General features: G+C 43.9%; 1 protein-coding gene across 1 annotated transcript in view; it reads left to right on the top strand.

The window, feature by feature from the left end:
• Positions 1-19,903, top strand: part of LOC147108140 (nuclear receptor ROR-beta-like) — a 77,652-nt gene that overhangs the window by 46,052 nt on the left and 11,697 nt on the right. The window contains exons 2-6 of the mRNA XM_086004642.1: positions 6,069-6,154; positions 11,823-11,964; positions 14,062-14,475; positions 16,170-16,291; positions 17,332-17,464. Of these exons, the coding sequence (XP_085860768.1) occupies positions 6,069-6,154; positions 11,823-11,964; positions 14,062-14,475; positions 16,170-16,291; positions 17,332-17,464 (897 nt within the window). The remainder of the gene's footprint in view (positions 1-6,068; positions 6,155-11,822; positions 11,965-14,061; positions 14,476-16,169; positions 16,292-17,331; positions 17,465-19,903) is intronic.

The following is a 19,903-nucleotide window of genomic DNA, read 5'->3' on the forward strand; positions in this document are numbered from 1 at the left end:
CAAGATATCTGCTTGTCCCAACAGGCCAATCAATAATATTTTGAGGCTTGTGTTATGAAAGCTTGAAAAGAGTAAAGAGAAGTGTGGAAACACAGTAAAAGTGTATTGTGCCGAAGGACTTGTTTTGCAGTTACTTAAAAACAACCTTGAGATCGCAAGTAGAAACTGAAAAAGTAGTCCTTGAACGTCACTGACTGGAACCGAGTAGCCCTGAACCCAGGTCTATCCTTACTTTCTCTCCCATTTTCCTTCTTGTCATCACTGAGCGTATCTTGTCCATGATGCCCATCTCCTGCTCCCTTGACCCAATTCCAACTAAACTGCTGATCACCCAACTTCCCTTTGTGGGTCCCATGCTAGCTGACATTATAAATAGTTCCCTCTCTTCAGATACTGTCCCCCTCTCTTTCAGAACCTCCATCAATAGGTCAGGGAGTAGGAACGCTGCCATCTGTAATTTTTAAAATTTATTTTCCCTTTCCAATCCAAGGTGCTGAGGCCAATTCTAGCATCACTACAGCTGCCGTGCCTAAAACCAGCTAGTTCACAACAAACCTGGATCGTTATAGCCGAGTTATTCATTGGATAAATGTGCTAAGTCATTCGAGTAAAATAAAGAGTTTGCATTTATATAGCACCTTGTCATGTCCTCAAGACGCCCCGATAACCAGTGGATTACTTTGGAGGTGCAGTCACTGTAATAATGCAGGCAGAAAGAGATCAATATTAATATATTCCAATGCAGTCTGATTCAGTTCACTTATTTTTATTTAGTATCCACCAGTGCAGGTCCAGTAAATCATTTCGGAAATTATAATTTCTTGAGGAAGGACTAATTGCTTGAAACGTTGACTGCCGATTTTCCACGGATGCTTCCTGACCTCCTGAATGTTTTCAGCTTTTACTCATTTTTTATCTTTGCATTTCCAGCATCTGCAGTATTTTGTTTGTATTAGAATCTAATGACTGCTTTGACAGTCAGCCACCTTACTGCTGACCCCTATCTTTGCCTCAGTCTGTTACCAGTGCAAGTCCAATCTCAGTGCCTGAATCACTGGCCGAACATCCATGCCACAAACAATCATGCCATCATGCAGTCTGTGCTTGACATCTTGTTTACTAGAATAGTTAAAAATATATTTCATATTTGTGAAGTGGTCAACTGCAAAATCACTGACGTATTTAGAACATAAACTGTTAGAATTACAGTAAATGGAGTGTGTACAAAATACAAAGAAACATGTCAGGAGTAAACAAAGCAAAGGCATATGACTTGGTGTCATGCATTGCTTTAATAATGGGATATTTGTATTCTCTGAACAAAACTGTTAGTTGAAAATTTATTTGCTGTGGAAACGTTGAATTTTTTCTAACAAGAAACTACAGTAATAGTAAATTTTACTTAAATCTAACATCTGAGAACAAGCAGCCATATTTGTTATAGATACATAGATACATAGAAGATAGGAGCAGGAGTAGGCCATTCGGCCCTTCGTGCCTGCTCCGCCATTCGATGAGATCATGGCTGATCCTTTAATTCAGTATCCCGTCCCCGCCTTCTCTCCGTAACCCTTAACCCCTTTTGCCCGTAGAAATATATCTAATTCCCTCTTAAATATATTTAATGAGCTGGCGTACACTGCCCTCTGTGGCAATGAGTTCCACAGGTTCACCACTCTCTGAGTGAAGAAATTCCCCCTCATCTCTGTCCTAAATGGTTTAGCCCTTATCCTTAAATTATGTCCTCTAGTTCTGTTCTCACCCGCCAAGGGAAACATTCCTTCTGCATCCAGTCTGTCTAGACCTGTCAGAATTTTATACACTTCTATGAGGTCCCCTCTCAATCTTCTAAACTCCAGTGTGTACATCCCTAAACTACATAGTCTCTCCTCATAGGTCATTCCCGCCATTCCTGGTATCAGCCTGGTGAATCGCCGCTGCACCCCCTCCATGGCAAGAACATCCTTCCTCAGATGAGGCGACCAAAACTGTACACAGTACTCGAGGTGTGGTCTCACCAGTGCCCTGTACAGCTGCAGCAAGGTATCCCTGTTCCTGTATTCTAACCCTTTTGCTATGAAGGCCAGCATACCGTTTGCCTTCTTGACCGCCTGTTGCACCTGCATGCTCGCCTTCAGTGACTGGTGTACAAGAACACCCAGGTCTCTCTGTACTTCCCCCTCTCCCAATCTATTGCCATTTAAATAATAATTTGCCCTCCCGTTCCTGCACCCAAGGTGGATAACTTCGCACTTGTCCACATTATAGTGCATCTGCCATTTATCCGCCCAGTCTGTCCAAATCGCTCTGGAGCTTCCTGGTCTCTTCTTCTGAGCCCACCCCCCCTCCTAGTTTAGTGTCGTCTGCAAATTTGGAAATGCTGCATCCGACTCCCTGATCCAGGTCATTAATGTAAATTGTGAACAGCTGGGGGCCCAGGACAGATCCCTGTGGTACCCCACTTGTTACTGCCTGCCATTCAGAAAATGAGCCGTTTATTCCAACTCTCTGTTTTCTATCTGACAGCCAGTTCCCTATCCACGCCAAAACTTTCCCCTTTATCCCATGAGCCTCAATTTTCCATGCTAATCTTTTATGTGGGACCTTATCGAAGGCCTTTTGGAAGTCCAGGTACACCACATCTACTGGCTCTCCCCCATCTATTCTACCAGTTACTCCCTCAAAAAATTCCAATAGATTAGTCAAGCACGATTTACCCTTTGTAAATCCATGTTGACTCTGTCCTATCCTGTCCCCATTTGCTAAGTGCTCCGCTATTTCATCCTTAATGATGGACTCCAGCATTTTGCCCACAACTGATGTAAGGCTTACAGGTCTGTAATTACCTGCTTTTTCCCTACCCCCCTTTTTGAATAGTGGGGTAACGTTAGCTACCCTCCAATCCATCGGCACTGTTCCCGAGTCTAATGAATTCTGAAAAATCATCCTTAGTGCATCCGCTATCTCTAGGGCCACCTCCTTCAGTACCCTAGGATGCATGTTATCAGGCCCTGGGGATTTGTCCACCTTCAATCCCTTTAGCTTCCTTAACACCATATCCTTAGAGATATTGATTTGCGTCAGTTCCTCCTTTGCCAATGTCCCTATTTTTCCCGATATCCCAGGGAGGTTTTTTGTGTCTTCCTTCGTAAAGACTGACCCAAAGTATGCATTTAGTTGATCTGCCATTTCCTTATTTCCCATTATATATTCCCCCGTATCTGACTGCAATGGACCAACTTTGGTTTTCACCAGTCTTTTCCTTTTGATATACTTATAAAAGCTTTTGGAGTTAGTTTTTATATTTTCCGCCAGCTTGTTTTCGTAAGCTATTTTGCCCCTCTTGATTATGCCCTTTGCCCTCCTTTGCTCTATCTTAAACTGTTCCCAATCTTCCGCTCTGGCGCTTTTTTTGGCTATTTTATACGCCCTATCTTTGGATTTTATGCTGTCTCTAATTTCCCCTGTTATCCACGGTTGAGTCACCTTTTTAGATTTCCTTTTATGCCAGATTGGTATAAACAATTTTTGCAATTTTGTCATTCTATCTTTAAATGTTTGCCATTGTTTATCTACCTCCAGTCCTCCCAGGAACGTTGTCCAATCAGACCTACTCAGTTCCCGTCTCATGGCATCATAATTCCCTTGCAGTCTCCTCAAATTCTAAAGGATTATCAGCGTGGTGGCTTACGTTTTAATGTTGTGTTTGGGTAAAGGGAACATTGTATACTTCCAACATTTGTTTTTCTTTCTACTTTTATAGCACAAAACATGTCTGCAGGAGGTCAGAACGTAGTCCACTCAAATCTGCACAGGCAGACAACATTGACAATAGCTGACGGCGTAGCAAAGCCTTAAGATTTTTGTTCATTTCAGAGCAGAACCTAAGCTTCTACTTGCAGCTGCAGGATTCCTTTCCCTGCTATGTGCTCTCTTGATCTAGAACCTCCAGAGGTCCAAGTTCTCATGTTGATAAATCCTCAAACCAAAAGACGTCATGTTTTCTCCTATTTTGAGAGAGTGTGTGTGTGTGTGTGTGTGTGTAATTAGCACCTAATACTGTTACATAACTTGCCCACAATGGACATAAAGTTTGTCCAAGCGTTATCAGGACATAAATGTTCTTTTTGTTTGTAGCGTTAATCTTTAGTGGTTGATGCACTTCTGGGCCAAGGTAAAGTACATGTGGACAGCAGTGAGATAGCATCAGGTGATAGTTTTGTTTGAGCTCAATCTGTAGTCTGGTGGTTATTTTGAATTTACTAAGATGCGTCACTTGTTATCTTCCTACACTCTCCATCATATAGGTCACTAAGCAAGTTCCTTCAGCTGGAAGAGAAGGCCAGTTACTTCTAACTGCCCTAGAGTTTTCATCTCTTTGAGAAAAGCAGTGCTGACTCTTTCAGATGTGACAGAATTTATCTGATATATTGGTTGTTTTTGAATGTTAGTTATCTGTCAAATTTGAAAACACAGTAGTCATGGCAAATAACATCCTGTATAAGAACGCAAGAAATAGTAGCAGGAGTAGGCCATACGACCCATCGAGCCTGCTCTGCCATTCGATTAAGATCAAGGCTGAACTTCTACATCAACTGCACTTTCCCGCCCTAACCCCAGATCCCTTGATTCCCTTAGTGCCCAAAAATACATCGATCTCAGTCTCGAATATACTCATCGACTGAGCATCCACAGCCTTTTTGGGGTAGAGACTTCCAAAGATTCACAACCCTCTGAGTGAAGAAATTTCTCCTCATCTCAGTCCTAAATGGACAACCCGTTAACTTGAGGCTGTGACCCCTAGTTCTAGACTCTCCAGCCAGGGAAACAGCCTCGCAGCATCTACCCTGTCAAGCCCTCTAAGAATTCTATACGTTTCAATGAGTTCACCTCTCATTCTTCTAAACTCCAGAGAATATAGGCCCATTCTACTCAATCTCTCCTCATAGGACAGCCCTCTCATACCAGGAATCAATCTAATGAACCTTTGCACCCCTCAAAGGCAAGCATATCCTTCCTTCGGTAAGGAGACCAAAACTGTACACAGTACTCCAGGCGTGGCCTCACCAAAGTCCTATATACTGTAGTTGCACCAAGATTTCTTTACTCTTATACGCCAACCCCCTTGCAATAAAGGCTAACGTACCATTTGCCTTTTTAATTGCTTGCTATACCTGCAGAGGAATTTCCCCTTCCCCAATTGTGCTTCTAGTTGGAAGAGACCTAGGATGAGCTCATTTCTAGGACTGCAGTGTTTCCATCCTGCTACAGTCCAGGGTCTTTTAAGATGCTGCTTCTAATGGTGCGTGGCAGTACTGTGATGTTGCATTACCACATCAGCACCCTTGTTGCATCTATATGAGCAGTGTGATAAAGGTGCAAATACTAGTTTTGTACCATTATAAAGTCTGCAACCAGAGGAGAGAAACTTTCATGCACGCTGGGCTTGTATTTCAAAGTACACTCTAAAATGGATACCAGAGTATAGATACATCCTTGGAAATATAATGGGTTGTGCAGGTTAAGCTCATTTACAGGTAGTAGGTGGTATATTTTTCCTAATCTATATTGCATGTGGCCTGTGATATATCCAGAAAGTGGAACAAGGAACTCAAAGAGGCTAGATGTTAGAATTAACACGAGTACTTTATTAACAACTGGGAAACAACCAGGCAGGCCTGCATCCAGGCATTGCACACTGTGCTGACCTATACAGGAAGCAAAACCCCTGACCTTAGCAGCAGCATTGGCTACAGCACCACCCGGTGGACAACCATAACAACCCAGATCACTATATGGCCTTTGGCTCAAAATTGGTAACTAAATAAAGTTAAGCTTGTTTTTCGATTATAGGGAACATGAAGGTAATACCAGTTTGTGACCACTGGCTAAAAGGGCTCCGAATGATTTAATATCATTTCCCTTGGAATATTTGGAGACCAGCAGAAAAATGAATTCCTATTCGAAAATGTTGGCTTAATTTTTGCTGGGTTTGGACCTCATTTGGAAGTGATGAAGAAATCATTGTTTAATTGGGTTCTTACCTATTTTTTGTTCTCTTGTTTCAGCCCAAATAGAAGTGATACCATGTAAAATCTGTGGAGATAAGTCTTCAGGAATCCACTATGGAGTCATCACTTGTGAAGGATGTAAAGTAAGTGAGACTACAAGCATGTGTTTAATTCCTCCTTCTAATCTGTCATCTCTCCTTCCCCACCACTTACTGTTCCGTTTCCTTAGCCAGTAGGGAAGAGCCAGCCTAGTTGGAGACTTAAAATAGAATCACAGAAGGCAGCCACTGCACCTGTACCAATTCTTTGAAAAGTTATCTAATTAGACCCATTCCCCTGCCCTTTCCCCACATCCTTTTAAATGTTTCTTTTTCAAATAGTTATCCACTTCCCTTTTAAAAGATACGGGGGAGAAATTCGGTGGAGCCGCAAACAGGGCGCCAAGCTCGCCTGGGCGCCGGAATTAGCGCAGCGATCGGAGCAGTTGCAACCGCCGGAAATTCAGCTTGAACGCCCCAAGAGGGACAAGGGGCGAGGCTCGAGGCGCTCCGCGTCCCTCTTAGGGCGCTGAAACTGAATATCGCAGCGCAACGTGCCGCGGCGCCACACGCTGCGGCACAGCGCGCTGCGGTACTGCAGGCCTTCCTCCCATTCTTAAGGGGGAGGGGCCTGCACCAGCGCGAGCGGAGATCACGAGTGCCGGCAAAAGAGCCCAGCACTGAGGAGAAGTGCCGGGCTCTCGGAAAACAGCCAGCATTGCCGCGGGGGGAGATCAGGAGGCCGGGGACGGAGGTGCTGGCAGGCGGCCGCCGAAAAAAAACGTCCGCCCCGCACCTCCACCTTAATTTGCACCACTGCCGCCACAGGTAGGCCCCGTGAACCAGGCGCGATTAGCGAGCGGCGCTACAGAGGCGGGCGCTACCGAATATCAAGAGCGGGGCGCTGCGCACATCGGTGGCGGCGCAGCGCAACCAGCTAACGCCGCCATTAGCGCCCCAGCTAAATATCGCGGGAGGCGTGGCCAGTGGCGCTAAAGCCACTGAGTGCCCTCTTTAGGCGCTAACTGGTGGCGCAGCCCACCGAATTTCTAGGCCATAGTTTCTGCTTCCACCACTGTGCCCTAACCTCTTAAAGTCTCCTTGTACTTTTCATGATAATCTTCAGTTCATGCTCTCTAGTTACAGATCACTGCAATAATATTTCCCAATTTTACCTTAGCAAAGTGTCTCATAATTTTGAGCAGCTCTATTAGATTTCCTCTTAATATTCTCTGTTTTAATGCAAAGATCCCCAATTTCTTTTGTCACTTCTCATAGCCAAAGCGCCTCATTCCTAATACCTGGCCTATATGTGACTCCAGACCCACAGCAATGTGGCTGACTCTTAACTGCCCTCTGAAATGGCCTAGCAAGCCACTCGGTTATATTCAAGAGGGGCAGCACGGTGGCATAGTGGTTAGCACTGTTGCCTCACAGCGCCAGGGACCCGGGTTCGAATCCGGCCTCGGGCGACTGTCTGTGTGGAGTTTGCACATTCTCCCCGTGTTTGCGTGGGTTTACTCCGGGTGCTCCGGTTTCCTCCCACAGTCCAAAGATGTGCAGGTTAGGTTGATTGGCTATGATAAATTGACCCTTAGTGTTAGGGGGATTAAATACATGGGGTTACGGGGATAGGGTGGGATATGTGTTGGTGTAGGGGTTACGGGGATCGGGTGGGATATGTGTCGGTGCAGGCTCGATGGGCCGAAATGGCCTCTATCTGCACTGTGGGGTTTCTGTGATTCTGTGAAGGCGGCTCACCACCACCTTCTCTAGGGCAATTAGGGATGGGCAATAAATGCTGGCAAGATTGCTGGCGATGCCCACGACCCGTGAATGAATTTAAAAAAAATCATAGTGAATCCCTTCCAGACTCTGCAAGGCCTTGACATCCTTCCTAAAGTAAGGTGCTCAACTGGGCACAATATTAGAACTGTGGCCTAACTAATGACTTGTATAGATGTAGCATTTTTTTTTTACGTTTGTAGTCTGTGCCCTTGTTTATAAAGCCTAGGATCCTATATCAACTTGTCCTTCCACTTTTAAAAAATTTATTTATCTGAACCCCGAGTCTTTCTGCTCCTCTCGCGCCATCAGGGCGTGACTGGCGTGCTGGGGATGCCAGTCGCACCCCAAGAGGCAGTGCACCAGTTGTAAAGAAGATCGGCCGGTGGGGATGCTGGCACCGTCCTACTGTGCGTCTGGTGGAGAGGGCAGGAGATCGGGAGGGGGAGTGGTGGTCAGCAGCGGTTTGCCCCTTTAATGTGGAGCCAGGCGGAGCGCACTGGCAGGTTGGTCTTCACAGTGCTGAAGATCAACCTGCAACTTTCTGAAGTCATTGCTGTGATTCCTGACCACTTTATAAATTTATTTCTTATTCTTGCTCCTTTTATATGATTTAGTGTGTCATTCAAACGAAAAGGGACAATTGGTGCTGTGGAACAGAACATTATTTTCTCCCATTCATTCCTGAATTTCTCCCTGGACAAATGTAATGCAACTTTGGTGTAGTGTAGAGCACTTTCGAGACTGAAGCTAACAATCTGTGTTGACCTTCAGCTAGAGAAGCACACTGCAGTCAGTTTTTTATTTTGTTTCCTGGGCCAGTTGTGCTTGTGACTGCTTTGTGTGGGATTGCTCAATTAATGCCAAATTACAGGCAGTTTGAGATGGAGTTACTTCTGCTGGGAAATAGGTTGTGACTGTCGCAACTAGTGCCCTTTTTCTCAATGCAATACAAAGTGGGTGTGAAAGTTGATGATGCAACCTAACCACATACCAAGATTGGTACAACATTTTATAAATTTAAAAATGCTCACTTTACAATATTATTGCAAGAAATTTACTGATCTGTGTAAACAGATTTGTTTTTGCAATTATCTACTTGTAGCTCGTGTACATGGAACAAAATGCAATTTCCAGAGATCGTTTTGTGACTCTCTGGTTGATAACTACTGGTTTAGGTTCCCGAACCACAGCCTGGGGGAGGAGAACTTTGTTCCATCCATATGGATTGTATGGAGACCCAGGTCTAAAAGGGGATGGTTCCCCACTGCAACATTCATTGCCCTTCAGATAGTTTTGATCTGTTCTAAAGTACCTGTCCAATTGCTAACTGGAACTTCTGGGCTCAAAGATGCTCAGTTTTTGTGAATTTCTAGACAGTAGTGAAGACTGTTGACCTGTTTACTTCTGTGTGAGTTCTCGGTTATCATTTAATCGGGAAGAAATGAGAAGGACTTGCATTGAAACTATTGTTGATTCTGGATCATGTGGAGAACATCATTGATAATTAGATCTACATTAACATGACTAGGAAGTGGAGTGTCTTGTCTAGTTTAGTTGTGTGCAAGGTTTCAGATAGAGAAAGAGAGAGTGAGAGTGAAAAGGTGTTCCACAGAAGAAGATGGTAATGGGCAATGGTCCACAGTTGTTGGCAGGAACTCTGCACAGCATCTTTCTCATGTTCTCACTCTAGGGGGGCGATTTTGTGAATGGGGGCACGTTGGAGGCGGGACTGCTGCTTGTCGGGTTTTAGTCCCGCCTCCATCGATTTGTGGCCAACCCACGCTATTTTCCCTGGATTGACCTTGTTAAGCCTGCCCAGCGGGCTTAGCAGGCCAATTAAGGGAAAACCAGTTGCAGAGCGCGTCAAACAGTGACATTCTCTGTAGTTTGATGAGGTCTTGAACTCAAGACCTCATCAACCTTCTTTCTTTTACAAAAATGAGATGGTTGTTGCATCTGAGAACGCAACGGCCATCTCTCATCTGCAACACAGAGGTCCGAGACTCTCCGCGTACAAACCGACTGAAGCCTGCAGGAAGAAACAAAGGTAAGTACACTTTTAAAAACACTTTGCACTTACCTCCGATACAGACATCTACACTCCCTTGCACCCATCACTTGCCTTCACACCACACTTTTGCACCCCCCCCCCACCCGACCCCCGCAGACCCAGTACTTGCTGAGCTGAGCTGGCGTGTTTTGGAGCCTTCGGGAAGCCTGCACTTCTGAGGGCAAAAAGGGGATAATCCTATTTTCTGCCTGCTAACAGGCAGTTAATAGGCTTTAATCCCTTCCCGCCTCCAAGGAGACGGGACCCGGCGTGGGACGGCTACCCGCCTCCTAGGAAGGTGTCATGGAGACGGGTTGGGCACCCCAACCCCCAAATTCTGCCATTTTCCCAGCAGTCCCACCTCCCCAGGGCTGGCAAAATCGCCCCCAGCCTCCGCATATTCTGCTAAAAACTGATAGGGTACCAGAGAATTTGACAACCGAATTTGACAACCGTATGATTTTATAATTTACATTTACCACAGACGAGCTACAACCTTCCTCAGCATATCCCCAAAGTAGCATTGAGTAGTAGCCAGTGCTGGCACATTATCATGAATAGAAGTTGAGACTGAAAGCTGAGGTCAATAGTTGAACTTTACAGGAGTTTTTTATTTTTAGCTGACATTATTCATGTTTGCAGCCAGAGCTACAAAATTCCTTGGTGGTGAAATATAGCTTTTACTGTTTTAGGCGAGCCAGATACATTTCATTTTGATGTTTGTCACTGGCTATTCCAATGCTCTCCTGGCGTACCTCCCACAGTGCACCCTCCGAAACTCTGCTGTTCTTACCCTAACTTGCACCAAGTCCCGTTCACCGATCACCCCTGTGCTCACTGACCTACATTGGCTCCCGGTCTGACAGTGCCGCAATTTTAAAATTCTCATCCTTGTTTCCAAATCCCTCTATAGCCTTGCCCTTCCCTATCTCTGTAACCTCCTCCAGCCCTCCAACCCCCGAGATCTCTGGTTAAGTGTGGCAGTATCGAAGCCTGGGAGCAGGTTGTCTGCCAACTGCTCTCTCGGCTACAAATAATGCCTGGCACAAGGGAGTCAGGGGAAGAGGAATGAGAGAAAATATCTTAAAGAATGAATCGTCCTCACAAAAACACTGCGTCATAAAGACAACGTGGCAATAAAGTTTCAAAAGAAAGAGCCTGAATTTAAATAGCGCCTTTCATATCCTCAGGACATCACAAAGTGCATTGCAGCCAATTAGTCATGGTGAAACCTGTATAAACGGGCACTCCCAAAAAGACGGACACCTGCAAAAAACAGATACTTATTGGTAAAATATACAAGAGGCGCCCTGAAACCACGGACTCTCCCAAATTCCAACATATCGTCAGCTTTCAATGCACCAAGCCCTTTTCCAACTTAAAACACAGGAGTTGCAGGTCAGCGCGAGGCGGCAGCGACATTTTGCGAAACAAATTGCCCTTGTGGAATGCGGGAGCTCTTTACCCAGCATCCATAGCAGCAGAGAAAGCGCTCTACCTCTGGGATTGAAGACTTGCACAGCTCTGTCCCAGGGATCGAGCGGTTTCTCTGCCGCTATGGACGTTGGGTAAAGAACTCCCCATTCTACTGAAAATATTTACAGTGCGTACAATGACCACTTTGTAAATAAGGACACCTGCAAATAAAGGACAGCTGATGCCAGTCCCTAAGGTGTCCATAATTTACAGGTTTCACTGTACTTTTGAAGTGTAGTCACTGTTATGTAGGCATTTAAATCAATAAATGGAAAGCAGGCACACGTGGTTATGAATCTGTGTCAACTACTTGTCCCAAGCAGTAGGATACCTGCTATTTCTTGATAATATCTAGGTCTGAAGCTAGGAGACTATGGGAACGCTGTGTGTTTTCCCAAATTGACACTATTATTAAATGCATTGTAAGTTTTTTTTTTTAAATCTCATTTTCTGAATCAGGGTTTCTTCAGGAGAAGCCAACAGAATAATGCTGCGTATTCCTGTCCTCGTCAGCGGAATTGCTTGATTGATCGGACCAATCGTAATCGCTGCCAGCACTGCCGGCTGCAGAAGTGTCTTACTCTTGGAATGTCACGTGACGGTAAGAGAGTAAACTGGAACTGGCTGAGCCAGTCTGTCTTTTTGCAAATCACCTGATGCTAAATGCTGTATTTGTTGCTAACTTTTTTCGTGTGTGTGTTTTTTTTAAGAATTAGCTGCAATAAGGAAATTGTAAATTGGCCTTGCTTCAGATAGTTTGTTGATTTGAATGCAAAACAGACCCCAGGGTCCAACAAGCTGTCAACTGATTCTCATCGGCAAAAATTACTGGCAGCACTTTAGTGAGAACCTGGCTCCATTCTGGCATTCATGCTGGCTCAGGTTTGCTTGTGGAACGGCCAGATTTAGATATAGCTCATATTGGGTTTGTACTCGTCTCAATCTGCTGGTAAAAGTTCAGTATATTGGACTCAAATAAACACATTCCTGGCCAAACTATAAATTTTATTCAAGTATTAAATTCCAAGGCACTAAACCAAGCACCTCGGTCCCCTGTTCATCATTCTTGATCCAGGCAGAATATGTTCCCCCAGTTATTATTTTAAAATACGCAGCACTTGAAGCCGAGTCCGTCGACCAGTAGGCTTCACCTGCAAGTGGCAGCACATTTTAGAAGTTTGGCCAATTTGACTTTCCTGTAATTCTTCAGATTCAGTTGGTGGCTGAGTGAGCGATTGAATGGACAGTAGTCCAAAGATTTCCAAATTGTTCCATTTTTATCTGCAGCTTACAGAAACGCCGAGCTGTCATCCTTATACAAGCACTGCTTTTGGTGGTAGGGTGATGATGTATTTTTGCAAAGTTTGACTACTGTCAGGCTGCTAATGGAATGTTGCTGTGGAACTGGGAAATGGGATGCACTTTAGCAATAGGCAGCGTTCTCAGCAGTTTCTTGTGTTCTATAATATTATGATGTAATTTGATAAAACATTAGTTGATTTTTAAAACTCTCTGCTTTCCATTCTTCTGTATGGCTGTTTGGTTTCTCTCAAAAACCTGCATTGGAAGAATGTTGGAAGGATGTTCACCTTTAGTGCTCCTTTTCAAAATCAAATGGGTTACTGTCACGTTTTGGTATTTTTTTAACCACAGACAGGATTTAGAAAAAAGTTACTTTTTTAATATTGGGTTTTTAAGTGTATTTTCGCAAGTTTTTAAAAGAAGAAAAGCCCCGAGTGAAAGGTAGTTAATGTGGGAATGGAAGTTGTTTTCCCAAAACAATAAGCAATTTTTTGGCTTATCGCGATAATCAGAAAACATCTTATCGCCGTTTTTACCGCCAGCCAGGAGGTGGGCGGCAGCAGATCAGCCATCCGTTTCCCACCCCACTCGTTCATTCTCAGGCTGGGGTTCAGACATATTGTTGGGGCAGAGAAAAGGGCGGCTTTACTCTGCATATAGCTCACACCACCTGAGCTGGAATGTGCGAGAGTGCCAAAAGTGAAAGAGTTTTACCCTCGCCTGGATGAGCACGCGACATTAATTGCAAGGGAAATACATAATACAGGAAACTTTGTGCTACCCGGCACCGACGGGACCGAGCTGTTGCCGTCCCCTCAAAACTGCCGGACACACCAGCATTAATGTTGAAGCATAACGGAGCTTTTCATCTCCGTATCTGACAACAAACACTGTTGCTTAGCAACAGCTTCTAAACAGTCGGCCCGTACCTTGGAAGCGTCTCTCTGAAGCTGTTGCTAAGCTACAGAGACTTTGCAGAGCCTGACTTGGGGAAAAAAAAGCCACGAGAAGCAAAAAAAAGCCACGAGAAGAAAAAAAACCTAACAAAACGGCTCCTGATTTTTGCCGGTGGCTCGAGCTTGCCGGACATTTAGCCTCCGGATAACACAGTTTCCTGTGTTTTGTTTTATTTTCTGTTTTCAAAAATCCATTTTCAGTGATGAACAAAGGTGATCTGATCAGGAGAAACCGAATAGTAAGCAGAAATGGAGGACCGAAATTGCAACAAAGATTGGCTGATTTCTGAAGAAACAATTTTCCTTTTAAACAGAAGTGTCTCTCATTTAAGCGCCTATAACCACTATCTGATTAGTAATCACATGATTATACAATTATTAATAAAGGGAATTGGTGATTATACAATTACTAATGAGGGTTTTCCCTTACTTTCCTACAGCTGTGAAGTTTGGTCGCATGTCCAAAAAGCAACGTGACAGTCTCTACGCAGAGGTACAGAAACATCAGCAGCACCAGGAGCAGCTGGCAACAAAGGAAGATTCAGAGGGACTTGCACGAGTCTACACAAACAGTGTCAGTAGTGGACTGGGAGATCTGGATGACATCAGCAGCACATTCTCAGACGGGCTCCTGTTTGACTTTCCACTGACCCCTGAAGGAGGGAACAGTTTTTATAACTTTGATCTTTCAACCTCTGCTGAACCATCTCCAGATCAGTCTGCTATGGATGTGAATGACATTAAACATATAAAACAGGAGTCCCTATATGAAATCATGCTGGAGCCCAGTTTGTTCTCGTATCCCTCTCCAGAGAATGGTCAGCTAGCCACCGAAATTTCAATGACAGAGATAGGTATGTATCACTAATCCTTTATTAAGTCGGTATGTAGATATGTGCTAGAAATGTAGGCTGTCATTCCACTTGTTCTGCTAACAAGATTACAAGATAATTATAGATGAGGAAGGTCATTTGGCCCATCTTAATTCATCCATCCAGAGACATCCTAAATTCTCTCCCTTCCGTTACCTGCTGTTCTGTGAAATCAACGTTTCTCTTTGAAGTCACATTGCAGTGATTCTGTCTGAATATTTGTGTATCAGTCTGATAACTTGAAAGTGAGAGCAATCTTAATATCGCACGTTATGGAGATGAAATTTCAGAATGGGCCAGAATTTGCTGTCAAAATAACAGTGAGGCTAATGGCGCTCTGTTATTTATGCGCAAATGCGACAGCAGCTTCAGCGGGGGAGCAGATGAGCAGTTGAATGCCAGCATCCAAAAGTTGCTGTCTGTCGCTCCGCCATTAGCTTTGCAAAAACAGCATTTCGCTGTCTGCCTCACCATTGAATGTCAACTGGCCAGATTTTGCTGTAGCAGGGCGTCTGCCGTTAGTTAGACTTGCTCCTGCAGCCTCCAGCTCAACATTTTTCTGCCCACAATGTTGCTGAAAGTGCGAGCTGATAACGGCGCAGCGAGGGAAACAGAGCATCTAGGACCTGAGTGAACAGGGCAAGCAACAGGGTATCTCCTTAACTAATGAGATTTAAGGATTGGAATATAAACACAGGAAGGACTGAGAGAAGGAGGGTGAATTCAATGTCAAATCAGGTACAGAAAGAGAAATACAGAGAGGGAAAGAAAGACTGGATTAAGAGAGAGAGGGAAAAAAAGACTAACATTAATTAAAAATTTTATATTTTTAAAATTCCCCCCCCCCCCCCCCCCCCCCCCCCCCGAAAAATTCAAAACCTGAAGGAATGAGACTCCACACTGGTAATTTAGTTTTCAGTGCCGGAGAGGTTGATTGGCAGTAATTAACATTACCACATTGTTAAAAGGGCACTTAGGCTACTAATTAGCCCTAAATATCTGCGGTGGGTTCCATTCGTATCTACCGCACGAATATAGCAACTCCATGGCGTTCAATGTATGTCAATGGTGAACCAGGCAGCAAAATGCCGTTTTCACAAAGCTAATGGCGGAGCGGCGTAACTTGGACAGCAACTGCTGGATTTTTGCATTTAAATGCGCGTCTGCTCCTCGTCTGAAGTTGCTGTACCATTTACAGATAAATAACGGCGCGTGCCATTAGTCACATTGTCATTTTGACAGCAAATTCTGGACCATGAAGATTTGTCACTTTTTAATCCAATGTTTCTTTCCCTCTCTTTATTACTCTTTTTCTGAATTCCCAATCCTTAAATCTGCTTGGTTAAGGAGAGACCCTGTTGCTTGCCCTGTTCACTCAGGTCCCAGACGCCCCGTTTCCCTCACTGCGCCGGTTATCAACTCGCACTTCCAACTTTGTGGGCAGAAACCTTTTTGAGCTGAAGGGTGCAGGGGCAAGTCTGATGGACAGCAGACGCCGTTAGATGGCGTGCTACAGCAAAATCTGACCCTATAGGAGAGCAATAGAAACCAGAGCCTAGAAATTCCATTTGGTTTTTTTTTGGCGTAGGAAATGGGATCCATAGGATTAAATTCTGCTTCTAAGCACAATGTTTTGTATCGGCCCTTTAAAACCTGCATCCTCTTCTCTTGTCCAGATCGGATAGCACAGAACGTGGTGGAATCCCATTTAGAGACTTGCCAGTACACAACGGATGAGTTGAAGCAGCTTGCCTGGCAGCCCTATACACAGGAGGAAATCAGGAACTTTCAAAATAAGGTACTTGACATGAATCAGTCATTCATGAAAGACTTATGAAATAATACTGAGCAGCCTACAGGTGGCACTATCCAGGGAGAATATAAATACTCAGGCACAGGCCCAGCTTGCGCAGGTCATTCTTAACAGGAACTAGTGAAGGACACAACTAGATCTCCATGTTGTAAAACAGTTGATTAAATCTTTGTTTAACGCTTAGACCAAGTGCTTAGTAGTTTTCTTATATCAGTACTGATGAAACCCACTTTAAGAGACCGTCAAGAATTACTGTAAAAAAAATATATATATTAAGAGAAACAATGCCCAAACATTTAGTTTATGCACAAGGTATTTACTATTTCAGTTTATCTTCACACATTTAGAAACACAAAAGTTAATTTAAATTACATTCTCATTTACTCCAAACTGAAATAGTTGGGGGAAAAACATATTTTATACCAGGGGTGAGAATCTGTTTATAGAGATGATGATGCAATAAGAACACGCATTCCACTGAGATTATATTCCTGATTTTAACCCTTGATAGCCATCCACAGTAATGAGAGGATAACCTTGTGCTTTCTCATTTAATGAATGGGCAACTCTGCCTCAGCCATTGCATTGGGACAGTTGGGGTTGCACCTGACATGCTTGCTGGATACTGTACCTGTCACAGCACAGGTGTGAAAGTCTCATAAATTCCAAGCACTGCAGCCAGGAACATGTTCTGAAGGGTTGTTGCATAAGTAAAAGGAGAAATGGGCTGCACTGCGACTGCCCTGTAAACATGGGACTAATTCACAGAGTTCCATAGTAGGATTTTCCACGAGTTACTGTTTGCTGCTGCAGGATATCCTCCTCTATTGTCACACAGCGCAACTATATGTTTGATTTGTAATGAGTATATGCTAAGTTATAAGAATTACTTAATTTTAAAAAAAATGTAAAGATAAAGAAACATATTGATCACCCAGTCACTAAGTTCACAAACTACATGTGCATTATACGATCTAGTAATATATTTTGTACAGTACTTTCACTTTGGTCCTGTGTTTGAACAGTCCTGCGAGGCCATGTGGCAGCAGTGTGCAACCCAAGTAACAAATGCAATCCAGTATGTGGTGGAATTTGCCAAGCGGATCAGTGGATTCATGGACCTGTGTCAGAACGATCAGATCATACTCCTTAAAGCAGGTATATATCACACCCATGCTCTTAATCTGACAAAAATAGCCAGGTACTGACGAGGGCAAAACAACATTGTTCTAGGAAATTTGCACACTGGGACCATAGCAGGAATATTTCAGTAGCATTATGACTAATGGCAATGCACAGCGGAAAACAGCAGCCTCAAAGTAGCAGTAAAGCTGAGGGCCTGGGTGGAACTGAGGATTATAACCCTGGAATTTCACCTCTGGGCCTGGTTTGAATCCAACTGGAATGAAAGGCTCACTATTGGATAACTTGCAAGAGATTGGAGTGAAGGGCGTCTCCATCTGCACTCTAAGTCAGCAGCAGAAAATAAACTATCTTCCCTTTTTTTTAGCCTATGCCTACAGCCATAGTCACCAGTGTGAAAATGTTAGGCTTAGAACATTCTCTGCTATTGGTCGACGGGGGTTACGTCTGTGGATCTACTTCCCCCAAAGCTTTAATCAGCTGTAGGTGTATTATCCTGCTTTCAGAGGAATGGACATAGGACAGATTCTGTAAAGAAGATAAATAAGTACAGGCTACATATCCACCCAAGGTAAACCTACTGGGCCTCATTTGGGTGGGGGGGGGGGGGGGAATAACTACAGCAAGACCCTACAGTGGACAACTTGCACTTCTGGTGTATCTTTCAGGTAATAAAATGTCCCAAGGCTCTTTGTAGGGGCTCAGGGAACTCGAGCAAGAAGAAGGAGGAAAGTTAAGGGAGGTGTTTGAAGGCACATTCAAAGGTTTTAAGGAAACTCATGAAGGTGAGAAGAGAGGTAGCAAGACAGACAGGTTCAGGAACAGAATTTAAATGATGGCTGAAGGCCCTACTACTGATGTTGAAGCCGAGGGAAGGGGTACGTTCAGTAGACCAAAGTTGCAAGAGTGGACGATCCTTACTGGGACATAGATGTGGGGGCAAGGTATTTGGACAATGTTACAAAGGTAGAAATGTACCTTAGAAACATAGAAAACATAGAAGATAGGAACAGGAGCAGGCCATTCGGCCCCTCGAGCCTGCTCTGCCATTCAACGAGATCATGGCTGATCATCCAAACCCTAGCACCCGGTCCCTTCACCGACAGCCATCCCACCCAAGCCCTATCCCCGTAACCCCACGTATTTAATCCCCCCTAACACTAAGGGCCAATTTTTTACATGGCCATTCAACCTAACCTGCACATCTTTGGACTGTGGGAGGAAACCGGAGCACCCGGAGGAAACCCACGCAAACACGGGGAGAATGTGCAAACTCCACACAGACAGTCACCCGAGGCCGGATTTGAACCCGGGTCCCTGGCGCTGTGAGGCAACAGTGCTAACCACTATGCCACCGTGCTGCCCGGTGTATCTTTTACCTTTACAAAATTTACATATATTTCAAGATTTCATTTTAGGCTAGCTCTTAGAGGCTGTACTGCAAAACAACCAACAGTGGACACTCCAGCATAATATATTTCTTTCATTTCAGTGGAATATTCTAAATATGCGGTCCATAAGAATGTTTGTAGGAAAATTCCAACACAGCAGCTATATGACTGTCTTTGGAAAATTGCCTGGATGTCCTTAAGTGCATCTTTATAAAAACTGATAATACTATGCATAACATTCAATTGTAAAATGATAGATGTGGCATCATAGTACATCAAAGAAACCATAGTAATTATAAAAAAGTTAGGCACAGCAAAAGAATTAGATTTGATTCTCCCCCCCCCCCCATGTTTTGTGCTGCTTTTCAGAGCTATAATTATTTTTGTTACAAAATAGATCACACTTGTGAAAAGCAAATAATAAAGAAAAAGCTGACTGGATTTATGGCCTGGTTTTGAAAATAGATAGACCTGCTTTTAAAGTGGACGTGAGGGCCAAGTCAGATATGAACTGTTTACAAACCAGGAACATCAGAGCTGATTTACTTACTGTTTAAAATTGTAAAGTGATGTATTGATCTTAGAATTACAGACACGGCCCAGTCAAGCCATTGTGCTTGTGCCAGTGCTAGCGCAAATCACCATTTCTTTCCTTTTTCCCTATATTCCTTTATATTCTTCCTTTTCAAATACTTAATCTAATTCCATTTTAAACGTAGTCAGTCTCTGCCTCAATAGCCACTTGTGGTAAAGCTGTTATTAAAAACCTTCTGAGTGGAAAGAATTTCTCTTAACTTTCCCCTTGTTCTTCTTGCAATAACCCCCGAGTCTAATTCCTCTTGTAACTTTTCTACTTTTCCATTACAGTTTCCTTTGAATATTTCTAACAGTGGATGTTTCTCATTCCCTTCAGTTAATCCAACTTTCACCTTCCTCTGTGAAAATGTGTTGGTCATTTTAACCTAACTTGCCGGGCAGGAAGCTCACTGGATCGGGAGGAACGCCAGTTTTACACCCTGCCCAATATTACTCTCTCTTACCTTCAATGGAGAGTAAAATCGGG

This window comes from Somniosus microcephalus, chromosome 13 (genome assembly GCF_052327205.1).
Source record: "Somniosus microcephalus isolate GS21.2 chromosome 13, FLI_Smic_1.0, whole genome shotgun sequence".
NCBI classification, from domain to species: Eukaryota; Metazoa; Chordata; class Chondrichthyes; order Squaliformes; family Somniosidae; genus Somniosus; species Somniosus microcephalus.